The sequence below is a fragment of the Giraffa tippelskirchi genome, chromosome 11 (genome assembly GCF_054371585.1).
Source record: "Giraffa tippelskirchi isolate mGirTip1 chromosome 11, T2T-mGirTip1v1.2.pri, whole genome shotgun sequence".
Taxonomy (NCBI): Eukaryota; Metazoa; Chordata; class Mammalia; order Artiodactyla; family Giraffidae; genus Giraffa; species Giraffa tippelskirchi.
This window is the reverse complement of record NC_137285.1, coordinates 132,127,676-132,146,029: the sequence shown is the minus strand read 5'-3', so window position 1 is coordinate 132,146,029 and position 18,354 is coordinate 132,127,676. Positions and strand designations below refer to the sequence as shown.

The following is an 18,354-nucleotide window of genomic DNA, read 5'->3' as shown; positions in this document are numbered from 1 at the left end:
ACTTGCGTCTACATGATTTCTCTCTGAAATAAACAAAATGTCAAATTGACAAGGTTCAGGGCCTAAAGTGGTTAGAAGCGTAATTTAAAAACAAAACCAAGCTATACATGAATCTAATATTTCAGGCTTTATTTCCTCTGTTCACTTGTCTTTAAACTGCGGGACAAGTAACTTTTAACTTAAAATAAAGTTTTGCATATTCAAGGATACTGCATGTGGCAAACAGCATAAGACTATAATTCTAAAAATGAGTCACAAACAAAATATCCTATGCCACCTGAATTATGACATGCAAATTTCTTTGCCTTTACTCCTATAGAAAGTATATTTTATTTTCATGGGTTTATAACCAGGCACATATGTAGCTTATATAAAGTCTAATAAGACATTTGGAAGATATAGGTGTTATAAATATAGTGGTTAAAAGCACAAGATTTCTATCCCTTAAAAAAGAGTTACCATATGATCCACAATCCCACTCCTCAGCATATACCTGGATAAAACTCTAATTTGAAGATACATGTGCCCCAATGTTCATAGCAGCTCTGTTTATGATAGCCAAGATATGGAAGCAACCTTAATGTTCATTGACAGACAAATGGATAAAGAAGATGTGACATATACGTAGAATGGAATACTACTAAGCCATAAAAAAGAACGAAATAATGCCATTTGCAGTAACATGGATGGACCTAAAGACTATCATACTAACTGAAGTAATTCAGACAGACAAATAGCATATGATATCACTCATATTTTATAAGATAAAAATAGTCTGACAGACATAGGAAACAAACTTGTGGTTTCCAAAGGGGAAGAGGGGGAGGAGAAATTAGAGATTTGGGATTAACAGATACATTATTGTTTAGTCGCTAAGCTGTGTTTGACTCTTTGCAGCCCCATGGACTGTAGCCTGCCAGGCTCCTCTGTCCATGAAATTTTCTAGGTAAGAATACTGGAGTGGGTTGGCATTTCCTTTTCCAGGGCATCTTCCTGACCCAGGGATCAAATTCTCATCTCCTTCATCTCCTGCACTGACAGCTGGTTTCTTTACCACTGTACCACCTAGGTTGTAGTAACAGGTACATACTACTATATATAAAACAGATAACCAACAAGGACCTACTGTGTAGCACAGGGAACTATATTCAATATCTTGTAATAACCTATAATGGAAAAGAATCTGAAAAAGACTATATATACATGTACATATATATATGTAATTGAATCACTTTACTGTACACATGAAACATTGTAAATCTACTATACTTTAATTTTTTTTAAAAAAAGTACAAGATTTAGAGATGAATCTGGGTTCAAATCCCAGATTTCCCCCTTACTCTGTGTAACTCTGGGGCTTCCCTGGTAGCTCAGATGGTAAAGAATCTGCCTGCAATGCAGACCTGGATTCTGGGTTGGGAAGATCACCTGGAAGAGGGCATGGCAACCTACTCCAGTATTCTTGCCTAGAGATTCCCATGGACAGAGCCTGGCAGGCTATAGTCCATGAGGTCTCAAAGAGTCAGACATGACTGAGCGACGAAGCACAGTATGTAACTCTGAGTCAGTTACTACACCTCTTTGAGCCTCAGTTTTATCGTCTCTGCGATGGAGATCACAATACCTATCTTACAGGGTTATGAAAGTGAAAGTGTTAGTCATTCAGCTGTTTCCGACTCTTTGTGACCCCATGGAATGTAGCCAGCCAGGCTCCAGGAGTAGAGTAAGAGTTAAATAAGATAGTGTATGTCAACAATAGCACCTGGTGTGTAGTTAACACTCAGTAAATGGCAGTTTATACTCTTAGTGAACAATAATCTAATAGTAAGGCAGACTGTAGAATGCTCATCTTGCCATCAACTTTTCTCACAGGCTACCCAGTAAACATTTGCAACCCATGTATGGAACCATGAATTATTATGAGTGCCACTAAACTCTAGGTGTTCAGAAATTTGCCAACAAAAGGGGCATTTTCCATTTAATGTTGGTCAAATAGTTCATAAAAATCCACAGGCTCAAAGCAACCTAGCTGGGTAAATGTTTTTTCCTATTCTTTTGTCTCTTAATCCCCACACCGTGGCCTGATTCCCATAACAGCTGAAATTAGCACTTTAATTTCAACATTATCTCCTTTCTATTACAGATGAATAATATGCTAGAATAAAAGGGGGGATCTTAGGGGGAATTACCAAAATGAAAAAAAAAAGTATTATGCTTCTTCCTGAACAGTCTTTTATATCCTGAATTATCATTGGGATATGTCTCCAGCCATTTAGTCTAGAGCCAAATCAGAGGCTATCATTCAGGGAGACAGAAGTCTCCTGAGACAAACCTCCTGCATTACTCAACCCACACCTTCTTTTTACTGCCTACTTCAAGACAAGTGGTTTAAGCACACTTGTCTTTGAACAAAATGCTCTAGATTGCATAGTTCTAAGGATGATAATAGCTAAAATTTCTTCAAGCATTGCTTATGAGCCAAGTATTGTGCTAAACATTTCACATGCATTAGCTCATTTATTCAACCCTATGAGTTATCTGGCAGACACAGAAGTGGAAGTTACAGAAGCGTAATTACTTGTGCCAAATCACACAGCTCGTCAGAGGTAGAAGCGAGATTCCGAGTGAAACCTTTTGATCCCAGCACCCACACCCGGGAACAAAACACAAAGGCGACCCGACACTTGCACAATGTAGCCGCAAGATCTGCTGGCTCCGCTTCCAAAACAAGCTGCTGGTCCATTCTCTTCTGCCTCTTTACCAGCATCACCGTGGTATAAAGCCACCATCGTATCCTGCCTGGAGAAGTGCAAAGCTTCAACTTGTCTCTCTGCTTTTGTTCTTACCCTCCTACAACCCGTGTTCCACAGAGCCACCAAGTGAACATTTTAGACCATAAACCATACTTGACTCTCGTTTTGCTCCAATGCATGCAGCTCTCTGCTGACTTCTCCGTCTTTCCTTGAATAAATCCAAAGAGCCAACCATCGTCTGTAAAACCAAATACAGTCTGGACTCTGCCAACCTCCTCACCTCATCTTCTCCTCATTCATCATATTGTCCTTTTTTACCCCTCAAGTATGTCAAGGTCATTCTTTCTCTAGGGTCTTTGCACTTGCTGTTCCCTCTGGTTGGCACACCCAGGCCTCACATCTTTGCATAGTTGAATACTCCTTGTCATCAGGCCATCGGTTCAAAGGTCACCTCCTCCAGGAGACTTTTGCTTGTGTCCCACACTAAAGCCATCTGTCCTTTCTCCACATCCCCAGATGCTCTCCACTTGACCCTGTGTTTAGTTGTTGACACTCTTCCCAGGCCTCCTATTGTATCTCTGCCACAGTACTTTATCATTTCTCTTCTCTTTACTTCTCTTGAACAAGAAGTTTTGAGAGCATATACACCAGGTACTCTGCTAGGTACTTGGCTCCGTAAATACATAAGGAATTCTAAGGCGGGCTCAAGGTGTTTACCCAAAAGACAATGGTACAAATGCCCTTTTTGCGGTTTGTAAGAAGTGTTTTTGAACAGTGGAACGTGAAATAATCATGAAGAAAAATATAAAGGTTTTAGTAGCCAAGGAAAAACATGTATTGAAAATTACTACTAATAATTTTTGATGAATAGAACAAAAATTACTAATTCCCTTTACCGCTCCCTCTTCTTCTTCTCCTGGTTCTAAATCAGCCAACTTAGGTTCACTGATGCTTTAAGAAGAAATGATCCCCAAATTTGATCTGTCACTCATCCTCACGTCCACCACGGGGTTAGACATAGCACTGCTCCATGTTTTCCCTCCGTTCTGATCCATCGCTAAAGGATAAGCCTCTACCTGGAACATTCCAGTCTCAGGTCAGAACCAATGGCTTTTTTTTGATAATGATACACACCATTTCCCTCACCTTTTATTGATCTAAGCAAGCCACATGGCTGTGCCCAATGTTCCCAGTGAGCAACTGCATTCCTCCTGTAAGGAGAGGCCTCAAATATTTTTTTAAAAGTCTACCACAAGTTGTCCCATACTTTCCAAATTTTCTGCAATGAATGTATATCATATTTATTAAAAGAAAAATATCAGAGGTACTTCCCTGGTGGTCCAGTGGTTAAGACTCTGTGCTTCCATGGCAAGGGATAGGTTGGGCTCCACCCCTGGTCAGGGAGCTAAGATCCTACATGCCACACAGCGTGGCCAGAAAAAAAAGAAAAAGAAAAATATTAGAGCCTTTGACTTTTAAGTAATTTTACTTCCATTTAAATAGAAATGCATTTAGCCGCAAATAATAGACAACTTGACTTTCAATGGCTTAAAAAGTAAAAGCTTATTCTCTCACATAATAAGAAGTATGAGGTTAGGTGGCTTCAAGCATTGGTTCAGCAACTCAATAATATTAGAGCCAACTTCTTGTCAGTTCTCTAGACCTTTTCCTTGTGTTTGCAATCCATTTCACACATGGCTGCTGCTACTGCTACAGACCTAATATCTTCAATGAAGAAAAGAGGAGAGGAGGTTTAAAAAAAAAAAGCAATAATAACCACACAAGTCCCTTTAGTAGGGAAGCAAAACTTTCCTCAGAATTTCATTCAGCAGACATGCTCTCAGAGTCTATTGGCCAGAAATGAGTCACATGACTGCTCTTCTCTATAATGAGTGTTGGGAAATAAGGAAACAGTATTGCTGTGATTGGCTTAGAAAAATTATGATCTTTCCTGGGACTTGGCATATTGCTGGTTTAAACAAAGTCTGGCTTATATTAGTGAAGAGGAGCTGGGGACAGGATACCACTTATGTGTCTGCCATAGAAGCCACGATAGGGTGTAATTAATTCTGATAAGTGAACTGGGTAGACATTTTTAGCTGGATTTGGAAAGGCAGGGAATTATGCCCCATAAAGTAGAAGAACATGCTTTCAAAAAGAAAAAAAGAGGTGCAGCATGAGCCCTATTGGGAAAGTGGTTTGGAAATGCCAACTAGTTCATCTAATATAACCAGAGGATACAATGTGGAAATGTCAAGAGAAAACAGAAGCTGGGACATAGGAAAGGGCCAGGTGATGGATAATAATGATAGTTTGCATTTACTGGGTGCTTACTATAGATCAGGTACTTTTATCCCCATTATTTTATTTAATTTTCTCAACTCCATGAGTGCTATTATTTCCCCCCATTTTACAGGTAAAATTAGATAACCTCATATGGGAAGATTAATACACAGACTAAATCATCCAAGATGCTTCTCCTTGTCTGCACCTCTCGAATCACAGCGAAAGGGACACAACACTTTTAGTAAGTTCAAAATGTTTGCCCTACCCCCCAGCCAATTCACATTATTTGACACAAACAAGAAAGCATATGAGCCAATGACTGGGCTATAACTCACCCATTATCAGAGAGGAGATGAGCTTAACAATACGGCTTCCCAGAAATATCTTTCAAGTACCAGTTCAGCTGCTTAAAAAGTACTGCCTGAAACACTAATAAATACTGCAGATCCAGATAATATACTTCATACCTACTTTAACCATGATGTAATTTTTTTGGCTTCTGTTTCTTCATCCAGATCCATAAGTTTTCTTTATAAAACCCTAACTTCTTCTCCCACCACATTTTTTTAAAGCAAAAGACATATATACATAATTAAAATCCAAAGAAATGTATAAATATTCAAATAGCAATTTCTAAACCAAACATTTTCAAGACTTTCCTGGTGGCCCAGTGGTTAAGACTCTGCACTTTCAATGCAGGAGGCATCGGTTCCATCCCTGGTCAGGAAAGCTCCCACATGCCACGTGGCCAAATAAAATAAATTTATAAATTTATTTAAAAAATAAACATTTTCAGTGTTCTACCTTACTTTAGATATGGGTCAGTGTTTCTTAACTGGGCATTATTGTGTTGGCATCCTTGGCCAACCATGTGACAATCAAATAAATAAGTAAATCAGCAACCACACGTGTTTTCAAGCATCTCCTCTGGAGACATTTTTCCTGCTCTCTCCTTCTACTCTCTTGAGAAACACAGGTTGAAATGTGACAGAATTAGGAAAGTATTAAGTTTATTTACTATTCATGGGAAATGAATTGACTTCCATATCTGTTGGTCCATATAGCTACCTTATAATAGAAATCAAATGAAATATGTAAAACACAATGCCTGATACATACTCCAGTACATAGCCGCATCCAAAATGCTAGCTTGAACTAAGTATAGCATCTAAACATTTTTTCCTGCCTTCGCAGGAAATGCTTACACTGATGAATAAAGTTTTAATTCACTCTTCCATTCTGTACTGCCATATTCTCGCTCCTGTTCATTTAAGAAATTAGATAACTTGAACTAATATTTTCAAAAATTGAATTAGCTGTATGATTGGTGCAAAGTAGGATATATAGAAATAACACTAGAAGAGAGGGAAAAGTCCATTCTGGAAAAGATGGAAATTACAGATCAGTCAGGTCATTCAGATCAGTCCCCAGAAGTTCTATTTCCTTAATTTACAGGTTTATAGATTTAAAAATTATCTTGCAGGATTTCTTATAGAGAGCTTCAATGAGCGGGAAGTTAAACCAGATAATCCAAAAGGTTCATCCAATTTCTAAAGTTCTGTTAAAACTTCTATGATTTGATCAACCTGATTTCTAGCACTAAAGACATGAATGACTTTCAAGTCCTCTACCCTAAAGTGTTCCTTTATGTATTGTGATGATTGTACACAATAGCCAGAAAGTGATTCACTGTTTCTAAGTCAGTAACTGATTGGGAACAAAATATGACTTCTGTCCACTCAGTTATATCTACATACTCAAAGACAAGTAAACATTTTTGTCATAGAGATTTAACTAAGCAAACAATTTGTAGGGGCATTTACCAAAGCCTAGCTCCCTTCCCAAAGTGAAGAAAATAAAGGAGAAAAAAAGGGAAGTTTTTAACACGTTAAATATGCTAATTTTACTGTAGATTTCAGTTTTGCACAAAACTATTCCAGGAGCAAAAAGATTTCCTTAACAGAGAAATTTACTCTGCTGGATATTTCCTATTACCCTTCCAAGATAGTCCCCATCCTGCTCTGGACCCTGGGAGGCGAAGCCTTATAGATCATGTCAGATGAGCTCTTGGCTGTCTGTGCTCCATTTGGGTTTAACCAATGGGAGGGAACAGCAGGATATGGGTGGATGGGAGGATAATGAGAGGGAAGTATTTCTTCTGGCTCTCTCATTATGTGGTCACAGAAGATTGGCTGCCTTCCTCAACCAAATGCCACAGATTTTACCTGGCAGCCCTCACATGTGGTTGTATCTAGTCTGTCTACATCCTAATAACCATTTCCCTCATTTCCCTCTCTTAGGTTGGATTGGTGATAGTTTCACACTGTTACTAGCCCCTTAAGATTACACCTTTCCTTGTTTGTGTCCCCAAACTCTGTAATATGCCCTTTATTAAAACGCCTCAGTTAGCCAGTTTGAGTATGTCATCCATTTCCTGCTGGAACTCTGATGCATTGACCTTTGAAAATGGTTACAAAATCATTTTGTAACTACAGCGTTGGGTTGTTCGGAGCACAATAGTTCCGAGTGCTAGTATGAGAGTCCAAAAGCCTGGGTTGAAATCATGGCCCAGCACTTTACCTACCATGTGATCTTGAATAAACTTATTAACTTCTGCATCTCAGTTTCCTCATCTACTCCAGGAGATGGTGAAAGACAGGGAAGTCTGGCATGCTGCCGTCCTTATGGTCACAAAGATTCAGACATGACTTAGCGATTGAACAACAACAAATACATATACACTACTGTGTATCAAATGGTAATTAATGAGAACCTACTGTATAGCCCAAGGAGCTCTACTCAGTGCTCTGTGGTGACATAAATGGGAAGGAAATTCAAGGAAGAGGGGATATATGTATATACATAGGTGAATCATTTTGTTGTACAGCAGAAACTAATACAACATTGTAAACCAAATACACTCCAGTAAAATTTGAAGAAAAAAAGAAATCCAGATGGATACTAGTAGAAACTACCCCATGGCGCTATTTTTGAGGATTAAAATATGTTAGAAACATGTCTGGCACATAGTTAGTGTTTATAAATGTTGACTATTTTTTTATGTCTTCATATACTCTGTAATACTCTATATTCGGTAATAGGCACAACATTGGTACATTACAATTAACTAAACTCCAGACTTCATTTGGATTTTGCCAGCTTTTCCACCAACGTCATTTTGAATCCTTTAAGGAAAAAAATACTAATAAAAGGGGGGGAAGTTTCGGTAACCAATTAAGGAAAAAATAACACAAACAACAATGTTAATTAAAGATAACTAAAAATAGAGAATTTTTGAAATGCCTAAGATTAATCTTTTTGACAAAGACTCCTGCCCACTACAATTTCTGGCTTCCCTTACAGTTATGTGTAACCCTGTAACCAATTTCTTCCCCAATTCAAAGAGAGTGGTTGAATTGTTATACATAACTTTGGGGCCTGGGTGTTAAGATCTTGGGCATCCCCCTCCGAGTCTTTCTTCTCTGTTTTCATAATGAGAGCAATAACCTAAGGAAAGACAGAGCAGTTGCCTGTCCCTAAATAACCGAGAGGAGCATAATTCAACCACCAATTTGAACCATTCACACAGCAAATGTTACATAAGAGAGAAACAAGCAACTCTCTCCCTTTCATTTATAATTTTAAAAACGGATTTGCAGCCCACTAGAAATAAAAAGGAACTTTAATAACCTGATAAGGGAATATCTAACAAAAGCCTATAGCAAAGTTCATACTTAATACTAAAAGTTTAAAAGTATTTTCATCAATGTAATAATGAGATAAGGTAACCCACTATTTTCATTAGTGAGTTATTCAACCTTGTAATACTAGAGGCTCTGACATTACAACAGGCAAGAAAAAGAAATATGATCTATAAGAGTTGGGAAAGAATACACAAAATTGTCATTATTTGCAATACTATGGATTTGTTTACACAGAAAGCAGAATAAAATCTATGATTATTAAAATGTATGAGAATGCAGCAATTTTTCTGGATACAAAAAATCCATAGCATTCCTGTAACCAATCATTAGTTACAGACAATTGGATTTCCACATAGAAAAAAAAAAAACTTGTAAATTACCCATGCCAAAAAATTAATTTCAGATTGATTGATTAGACACCTATTAGGGAAAATAAACTTTGTCTATTAGCAGAAAATATACGAACATAACTAACTTTATGGTCTCATGATAAAGATGAACATTTGTAGGCAACATACCAAAGAAATCAAGGAAATGTTTGATAAGTCAACTTTGATAATTTCTGTCAGTTTTTCCTCAAAAGATGCCCCAAATAAATGGAAATGATAAAACATAGACAGGGAAAAGATACTCACAATGCACATAACTAACCAAAAATTGATATAAGAATATACAAATCACTTGAAGAAAACATGAAAATATAAATAACTCAATGGAAAAAATGGGAGGCAATTACTAGTAGACAATTCATACAAGAAATAAAAATGGCAAATAAACTTATGAAAAGATGCTTAATGTAGAAAAATAGGGAGAATAATGTAATCTACCATCAGAATGTTTTAAAAGTTAATCTTCTCTCACCAGACCTCCATGGTTTTTTTTTAAACATAAAAGACCTAAGCCATTATTGATAAACATAAAGTCCCCTTCATTCCCTTTCTAGTACTACCTGGTTCCCAGATTCACCTTGGAGCAATAACAATCACATATTACATATGTATGCTCCAGTCTATGTCTTTATATGCATATTTTAGATATAAGTTTGTTGTGAGGTTTTTAGAATGTACTTAATGGAATTTTTTTCAAAAAGTAAAACTAGAAGTGGTCGGAGCCTGACGTTCAATCCCTGAAGGGGCCTGCCTTCAAAACCCACACCTTTCCCATCAAGAGTGATGGTGTGGTACTTCCGAGACAGTGGAGGTCTCCTTCTGGACCTCAGAACCAGACTGTTGTCCTGTATGCTGGAGCTCTAGGGTTTCCCTGGCTGGAATGGGTGAAGCGTGAGCCAGAGTAGAGCTATGGGTGAATTGTGGCCTCTAAGAGGTAGAAATAAAACCCTTGTGAAAACTCCTCAGAGAAACCCAAGCTTCAAGACCTGGAAAGACTAACAACAAACCTGAAACTCATCAGAGGCAGAACATAAGTCTGGGTAGCAAAACAAACAGTCCAAAATCAGTAGAGATGGTGATGGAAGGAAGAACTTTCAGCAAACGAGAATTCAGACCTTTCTGAGCATTGTCTCAGGGCCTCTGGCCTTCAAGAATTATAGACATATGATACCACCAAGTCAAGTTGACTTAAAGGAACTTTTCCCTCCTTTTCTCTACCAAACTAGTGACGGCCAACAAGTCATTCTCTGGCTTAAGAAGTAGTGGATAATAGGAACCCAAAACAGAGTAAATGACCATCTCCCATTTTTGCCCTCTCCAAGAAAAAGTCACCATCCTAATGATGGGAGCACAAGACTGTCTCAGCCTTTTGATGAATAAAGGGATCACAGAAAACCAAGCTCACCGTGGGGCCTGCCAGATGGATGCTTGACTGAGAAAGAGAGACAAGCAGGTGAAAATGGTTTGCAAGGAGGTCAAAGAAGTCTATATAAAAAATGAGACAAAGTCCTACAAGCGTAGTAAAACTCTTTAGCTTTCATAACCCCATCACGATTGTGTCAGATTTGCTGGGTCAATTAGCTGCCTACTCTGTCTTCTTCCACTGTTAATAATGGGCAATATTCTCTCCCCTTAAGGAATGAAAATGAGGGATTTGTGGTTATAGTAAGCTATCATTAAAAGCACATGAATTCCTAAAAGCCTCTGAAAATAAATTAATCTTCACATTACCATCTGCAACCATTTCACCTCAGCTAGTGATCCCATTAGCCCTTATGCACTCTAAAATAGGAGAGGGCTTGGATATTACTTAAGGAAAGATCTCCAAGGGAAATCAAGTGGTTGCAGAGATCAAAAAGAGAAATTCCAAAGATGGCATCTGTACTCTCACAATGCTCCAGAGCCAGGACCCCTGGAACACATAAGGAACACACTTCACCATCTCTCAAAGGTGAAGACAGACTCTCCAGTACAAGTCATCAATAAGACTCCAGAATGACTGAAAACAAGAAGAGAATCTGCACATTCAGATTTAAGGATCACCTATTAAAATTTTATCAACAGATCTCCTCTTTCCAACAAATTAGGACAAGTTTTAAACCATTCTCTGGACCTCTCTTCTGCAAATATTACAAGCTTCTAACATTGCCTTCTTTTGGAATTTATCTTTTCCCTTTGTATACTGGGTTAGTATCCTCCTAAAATTTATGTCCCCGGATTGGGAAGATTCTCTGGAAAAGGAAATGTCTCCCCACTCCAGTATTCTTGCCTGGGAAATCCCATGAACAGAGAAGCCTGGAGGACTACAGTCCATGGGATTGCAAAAGAGTGGGACATGACTTAGCCACTAAACAACAACAACAGAATGTTTGCATGTCCCAAACCTTGAAATGTGGCTTTATTTGAAAATAGGTTCTTTGCAGAAGCAATTCATTAAATGAAGTCATACGAGAGTAGAGGGGACATTTAATCCAGTACGACTTGTGTCTTAATAAGAAGAGACCCAATGACAGAGACACGGAAGGGAGATTTCCATGTGACAGCAGAAGTAGAGATAACAGTGATGGGTCTACAAGCCAAGGACCACCAAGGATTGCAGAAAAACCACAAGCCAAGAAACAGCCATGAATAGATTCTCTGAGCCCCTAAGAAGGAACCAACCATGCTGACACCTTAACTTCAGACCTCTGGTCTCCTGAACTGTGAGAGAATACACTTTTGTGTTTTAAGCCACTCAGTTGCTGGGGTAGCAGTCCTTGGAAAGTAGTATATCTGACATCTATAATGCCACATTGTTTGGTGTTATACACTGTTCAGTTCAGTTCAGTTGCTCAGTCGCGTCCGACTCTTTGCGACCCCATGAACCGCAGCACGCCAGGCCTCCCTGTCCATCACCAACTCCCGGAGTCCACCCAAACCCATGTCCATTGAGTCGGTGATGCCATCCAACCATCTCACCCTCTGTCGTCCCCTTTTCCTCCTGCCCTCAACCTTTCCTAGCATCAGGGTCTTTTCAAATGAGTCAGCTCTTCGCATCAGGTGGTCAAAGTACTGAAGTTTCAGCTTCAACATCAGTCCTACCAATGAACACCCAGGACTGATCTCCTTTAGGATGGACTGGTTGGATCTCCTTGCAGTCCAAGGGACTCTCAAGAGTCTTCTCCAACACCACAGTTTAAAAGCATCAATTCTTCAGCACTTAGCTTTCTTTATAGTCCAACTCTCACATCCATACATGACTACTGGAAAAACCATAGCCTTGACTAGATGGACCTTTGTTGACAAAGTAATGTCTCTGCTTTTCAATATACTGTCTAGGTTAGTCATAACTTTCCTTCCAAGGAGTAAGCATCTTTTAATTTCATGGCTGCAATCACCATCTGCAGTGATTTTGGAGCCCAGAAAAATAAAATCAGCCACTGTTTCTACTGTGTCCCCATCTATTTGCCATGAAGTGATGGGACCAAATGTCATGATCTTAGTTTTCTGAATGTTGAACTTTAAGCCAACTTTTTCACTCTCCTCTTTCACTTTCATCAAGAGGCTCTTTAGTTCTTCTTCACTTTCTGCCATATACACTGTAAAAACCACTAAATACCTGACCCTTAAATGATGCAGTTTGTCTAGGGTCTGTCCCAGGCACCTTCTTTTTCTCATTCTAATCTTTCCTTAGCTGACTTGATCCTTTCTCATAACTTCCTTTACAACCATCATACAGCTGACTAGTATCGGATGGTGAGTTGTATTAGTTCTTTGTCTATTTTGGATATTAACTCCTTATCAGATATATTGTTTGTAAACATCTTCTCCCATTCTAGTAGGTGGACTTTTTGTTTTGTTGATAGTTTCCTTCACTGTGCAAAAGCTTTTTTACTTCAATGTAGTTTGATTTGTTTATTTTTTTTCTTTTGTTTCCCTTGACTGAGGAGACGCATCCAAAAAAATATTACTGAGATCCGATGTAAAAGAGTGAACTGCGTTCATTTTTCCTATAAGTATTATGACTTCAAGTCTTACATTGAAGTCTTGAATTCACCTTAAATTTATTTTTTGTGCATGGTATGACAGAGCAGTCCAGTTTGAATCTGTTGGATATCTACCTAAAGAAAATGAAAACACTAATTGGGAAAGATACATAGCCAAGATATGGAAGCAACCTAAATGCCCATCAATAGGTATATGGATTAAGATGTGGTGTGTGTGTGTAGTGGAATATAGTTCAGACATAAAAAAGAATGAAATAGTGCCATTTGTGACAATATGGATGAGCCTAGAGGATATTATGCTAAGTGAAACAGGTCAGACAGAGAAAGATAGGTACTGTATGAATTTATTTATATGTTGTTGTTGTTTAGTCACTAAGTTATATCCAATTCTTTTGTGACCCCATGGACTGTAGCCCACCAGGCTCCTTTGTCCATGGGATTTCTCAGGCAAGAATACTGGAGTAGGTTGCCATTTCCTTCTCCAGGGGATCTTCCTAACCCAAGGATTGAACCCACGTCTCCTGCATTGGCAGACAGGTTCTTTATCACTGAGACACCAGAGATAAATACTATATGATTTTACTTATGTATGGAGTCTAAAAAACAAAATTAATGAACATTACAAAACAGAAACAGTCATAAGTAGAGAATGAACAGATAGTTGCCAAAGGGGTGGGGTGTAGGAAAAGGAGAGCAGTGGGTGAGGGAGATTAAGAGATACAGACATCCAGTTGCAAAATGAATGAGTCACAGGTATGAAATGTACAGTGTGGGGAATACAGTCAATAATTAAGTAACATCTTTGAATGGTGACAGATCATAACTAGACTTACCATGGTGATCATTTAGAAATATACGGAAATACCAAACCACAATGCTGTGTAACAGGAAATCACATAGTACTATAGGGCAACTATATTCCAAAAACAAACAAACTCATACAAAAAAGAGACCAGATTTGTGGTTGTCAGAGGAACGGGCAGGGGAAGAGGGGATTGGATGAAGGTGGTCAAAAGGTACAAACTTACAATTACAAGATAAATCAATACTCAGGATAAAATGTACAACATGATAAATGTAATTAACATGACAGTATGCTATATATGAACATTGTTAGGAGAGTAAATCCTAAGTGTTCTCATCACAAGGAAGAAAATGTTTTCTATCTCTTTAATTTTGTATCTGTGTGAGGTGATGGATGCATACTAAACTTCTTATGATAGTTGTTTCATGATGTTTGTTAGTCAAATCATTATGCTGTACACTTTAAACTTATACAGTGCTGTGTCAATCATATTTCAATAAAATTGGGAGGGAGAAAAGAATGTCTAAATATGTTTGACAGCCATGAACATCAAACTTCTTTACCTCTACAGGGCTTCTGGGTCCAGAGTCAAAATTGAGGCAGCAGGCACCCATGCAGGAATGTCATTTCTACAGAAAGCACCTCTACTTGAAATTTGAAAATCTCTTATCTTTTGTTCATACTGCAATAGTGTAAATTTTAAATTTTAGATTTTTTTTAATCTCATTTAATTTTTAAAGGTTTGAAAACTTTCACATTAAAAAGTTTTTCATAACTAAGTATCATAGAGATTTTTTTCTGCCCTAAAGGTCAAATGTCTTGCCAGACATTGAATAACATTAGACAGTTGCTGAGAAAAGAGCTCACAAAGTAATTGAAAATAATAACTATCATCTGTCCGTGATGAGTTAATTTGTCCACTGTGCTTGCTTTGAAATGTCTATTTTCAGCGTAATGATGAAATTATATGCTTTTCCTCATTAGACCCTGGCATCATATCAAAATTAAATGTGTTGAGCCTGATAAAATAGAGGGGCAAATTCTACTGGAGTTCAATTTTTACATGAAATGTTATACATTTGGTGATTTTTAAAAATACCTACTCTTTTTTTATATACTTGTGAAAAGTTTTAAAGTGTCCAAGAGAGAATTCTGAATAGGAATCAAAACACTCAGTCCAGTTTCCACCTTGTCTGTGCCACTAACTAGCTGTTGGCCTTACAGCCTCTTTACATATAGTAATGATTAAAAGGGAACATTTCCTACCTTTGTGTCTGGAAGGGTTGCTATGACACTCGTGTGTGTGGAAAAGCTTAAAGAGTTAAAATTCTATTCTAATGCAAGAAATAATTATCATTACTATTATTTATCGATTCCTTAAGGAGACAATGTCTTACATGGAGAACAAAAAGGGCAAGGCAGAAACAATCCTCAAAATATGTATGACTCACAATTCACTGATAAAAGCTTTCAAGTTATTTATGGATAAGAGTTAATTAGTGGTCATCATCACAACTATCATTGATCACCAACGTGCAAAGTATGAAACATTTCCAAATAACTGAATAATTGCCACAGTAAAGGCAAAATATTCAGATGTTGGAAACCATCAAGCAAATGATTCAGAATAACTTAGACTTATCTAACAAGAAATGAAAAACCAAACTAAAAATGACATTAGCACATCACTGCTGATACAATAAATCAGCATAACCTTTCTGGAGTGAGGTGTGACCATGCATGTTAGGAGACTTCAGAATAGACAGAACCTTGTCCACAGGAATTACATTTTTGGAAACTTCACCTAAACACATAATCAGGGATATGTTCAAAGTTACGCACAAAGACTCACAAAATTGAAACCACAATGAGATTGGCTATCATCCAAAAACAAGCAAAAAACAAGTGTAGCAAGAATTGGTAAGGACATGGAGAAAGTAGAATTCTTGTGTATTCCACAAAGTAAAAAATTAAAATGGTATAACCACTGTGGCAAACAGTATGGAAGTTCTTCAAACACTAAACACAGAATTACTGCATGATGCAGAAATTTCATTTCTAGGCATATACCTTAAAGAATTGAAAGCAGAAACTAGGAACAGGTATTTGTATACTACTGTTCATAGCAGCACTGTTCACGATAGCTAAGAAGGGAAAACAACTAAAATATTCAGTGAATGAATGGACAGAATGTGGTATAGACATACATTGGCATATTATTCATCTTTGAAAAGGAATTAGATTCTGACACATAATGCAAGTCGGATGAACCGGAAAACACTATGCTAAAGTGAAATAAGACAGACACAAAGGAACACATATTCAAAGTATGATTCCACACATATGAGGTACCTAGAATAGCAAAATGCACAAAGTAGAATAGTGGTTATCAGGGGCTGGGGAAGGGAGTTATTGTTTAATGAGTATAGAGTTTCAGTTTGAGATGACAAAAAATTTCTGGAGATAGATAGTGGTGATGTTTGGACAAAAATGTGAATTACTTAAGGTCACAGAACTGTACACTTAAAATGGTACATTTTATGTTGTGAATGTTTACCATTTAAAAAAAAAGAGGGCAAAAAACTCACAAAGGTTTACACTGCAACATTCTTTATGATTGTGAAAAGAACAAATAATTTATTGACCAACAATAGAGGTTGAGTTAATGGCAGTTGTTTATATAGTATGCTGATTCAATGGGATCCTACACAAGCACTGAAATCCATTTGTATGTTTAAAAAAGTCTCGAACAAGAATATTTCCAGCAGCTTTAATCAAAATAGCAAAAAACTGGGAAATAAATGTTCATTAATTTGAGACTGGAAAATCTAATCAAACTGTGGTATATTCATACAATGAAACTTTACTCAGTGATAAAAAAGATAGAACTATGTGTAGCAGCAAGAACAAATTACAAAATCATTTTATGTTGAGGAAAATATGGCAAACCTAAGAGACTACATACTGTATGATTCCATTTAAATAACCTCAAGGACAGGTAAAACTAACTTGACTTATCTTCGAGGAGGTAATGTTAATTAAGAACTGACTGGAAGAAGGAATAGTTCTATATTTGAATTGTGTTGGTTATGTGGTTGTATACATTTGTGAAACTCATAAACTGTACCATGTGTTGTAAGATGTACTTCAATAAAAGTTGTTGAGAAAGAATGTGCATTTATGTGGAAGCATTTTCATAGTATGTTGATGAAGGTTAAACAGAGACAATAAAAACAATAGATGATTCATGATTCCTGAGAGCTGGGAGGCAGGGAGGGAGTGAGGATAAAGGGCATAAAAGCATGGCAACTTGGGGGTAGAAGAAATGAGCTTTTTTTTCCTTTTCAATTTTCTGTGTTTTCCAAGTTTTCCACATTAAGCATTGAAATAATATTTGTGAAGAGAATAAAACAAATTTTTTAAAGTGTGAGATGACCCCCAAAAAGTGTGAGTTTAGGAATACCGTCAGATTTTTCTTATAATTCAACTGTATATTCAATATATATTGAATACTGGCTTTTTTCAAGATTGCTTGTTGGAACAAAATTCAAAACACAACTTAGCTTACATTTCTGCAATCTTTGGTGTCATAGGGAGAGGGTAAGATTATTCAAGATATGTTAATAAGCTTAAAAAAAAAAAAGACTGTGTGTCACCCACTCTACAATTTCCCAACACGATGCACAATTTGGGAAGTGCCACTTTCTGTCAGAACAAAGAAGAGAGATACAGATGATTTTTGAGAGAAGGGTTGGTTTTTGTGTCTTGAGGAGACCTGGTTTCAAGACTAGATTTGGGTTCTGCTTTAGGAAAAATCCAATGAAGCAAAAATAAATTTAAAAAACTGTCATGATATCTTCAAAATGGATTTACAATATGGCATACACAAGAAAGGAAAAAAGCTCATGAAATTGAATGTTGGCCCCTTGAAATCTATATATCCGATAAAGTGGTAGTTAGGCATGTCAAAAATCAATTTCCCCTCTGATCTTGAGAAAATTAAATTTAAATGTCTTTTTTGGTTTCCCATGTTTAGAATTTTGAAAAATAGATGAAAGAGAACAAATATCTATATTGACTTTTTTTCCTAGAACTTAAAGTGATTTGATGTGAGTGGCCAGGTTACAATATGCCACCCTTTGTCACATCTCCTAAAGCAGAGATGGAAAGAATCACTGACATTCTTCCATACTAAGCACAATGAATTTTAAAACTCCAAGTGTTATTTGTGATGATTTAGTCTAGGGTAAAGGAACAGGTTTTCATCTCAGATGTTACCTCTACTCTATTGATGGAATTTCCTGGATTGCTAGACCAAAAGATGTTCAAAAGCTACATTCAAGGTAAAAAGGACAATGGATTATAACTGATGATCAAATTCTGACCTTGTCATGGAAAGGGAGAGTTAGTAAGCATCCTCAAGATCTGCTG

The 18,354-nt window shown here is 37.3% G+C and overlaps 1 protein-coding gene across 3 annotated transcripts in view; it reads right to left on the bottom strand.

The window, feature by feature from the left end:
• Positions 1-18,354, bottom strand: part of LOC145525176 (uncharacterized) — a 47,567-nt gene that overhangs the window by 15,587 nt on the left and 13,626 nt on the right. For 2 of the 3 annotated variants that reach the window (XR_014068076.1, XR_014068077.1), the window contains exons 3-4: positions 4,329-4,478; positions 2,498-4,166 (exon numbers count right to left, since the gene is read on the bottom strand). Coding sequence is in view for 1 of the 3 variants with exons in the window: in XM_081538016.1 (XP_081394142.1) it covers positions 2,579-2,799; positions 2,907-2,988 (303 nt within the window). In the remaining 2 variants the exon portion in view is untranslated. Of the gene's footprint in view, positions 1-2,497; positions 4,167-4,328; positions 4,479-18,354 lie in introns of those variants that run through there. The other variant, XM_081538016.1, reaches the window with a different exon arrangement.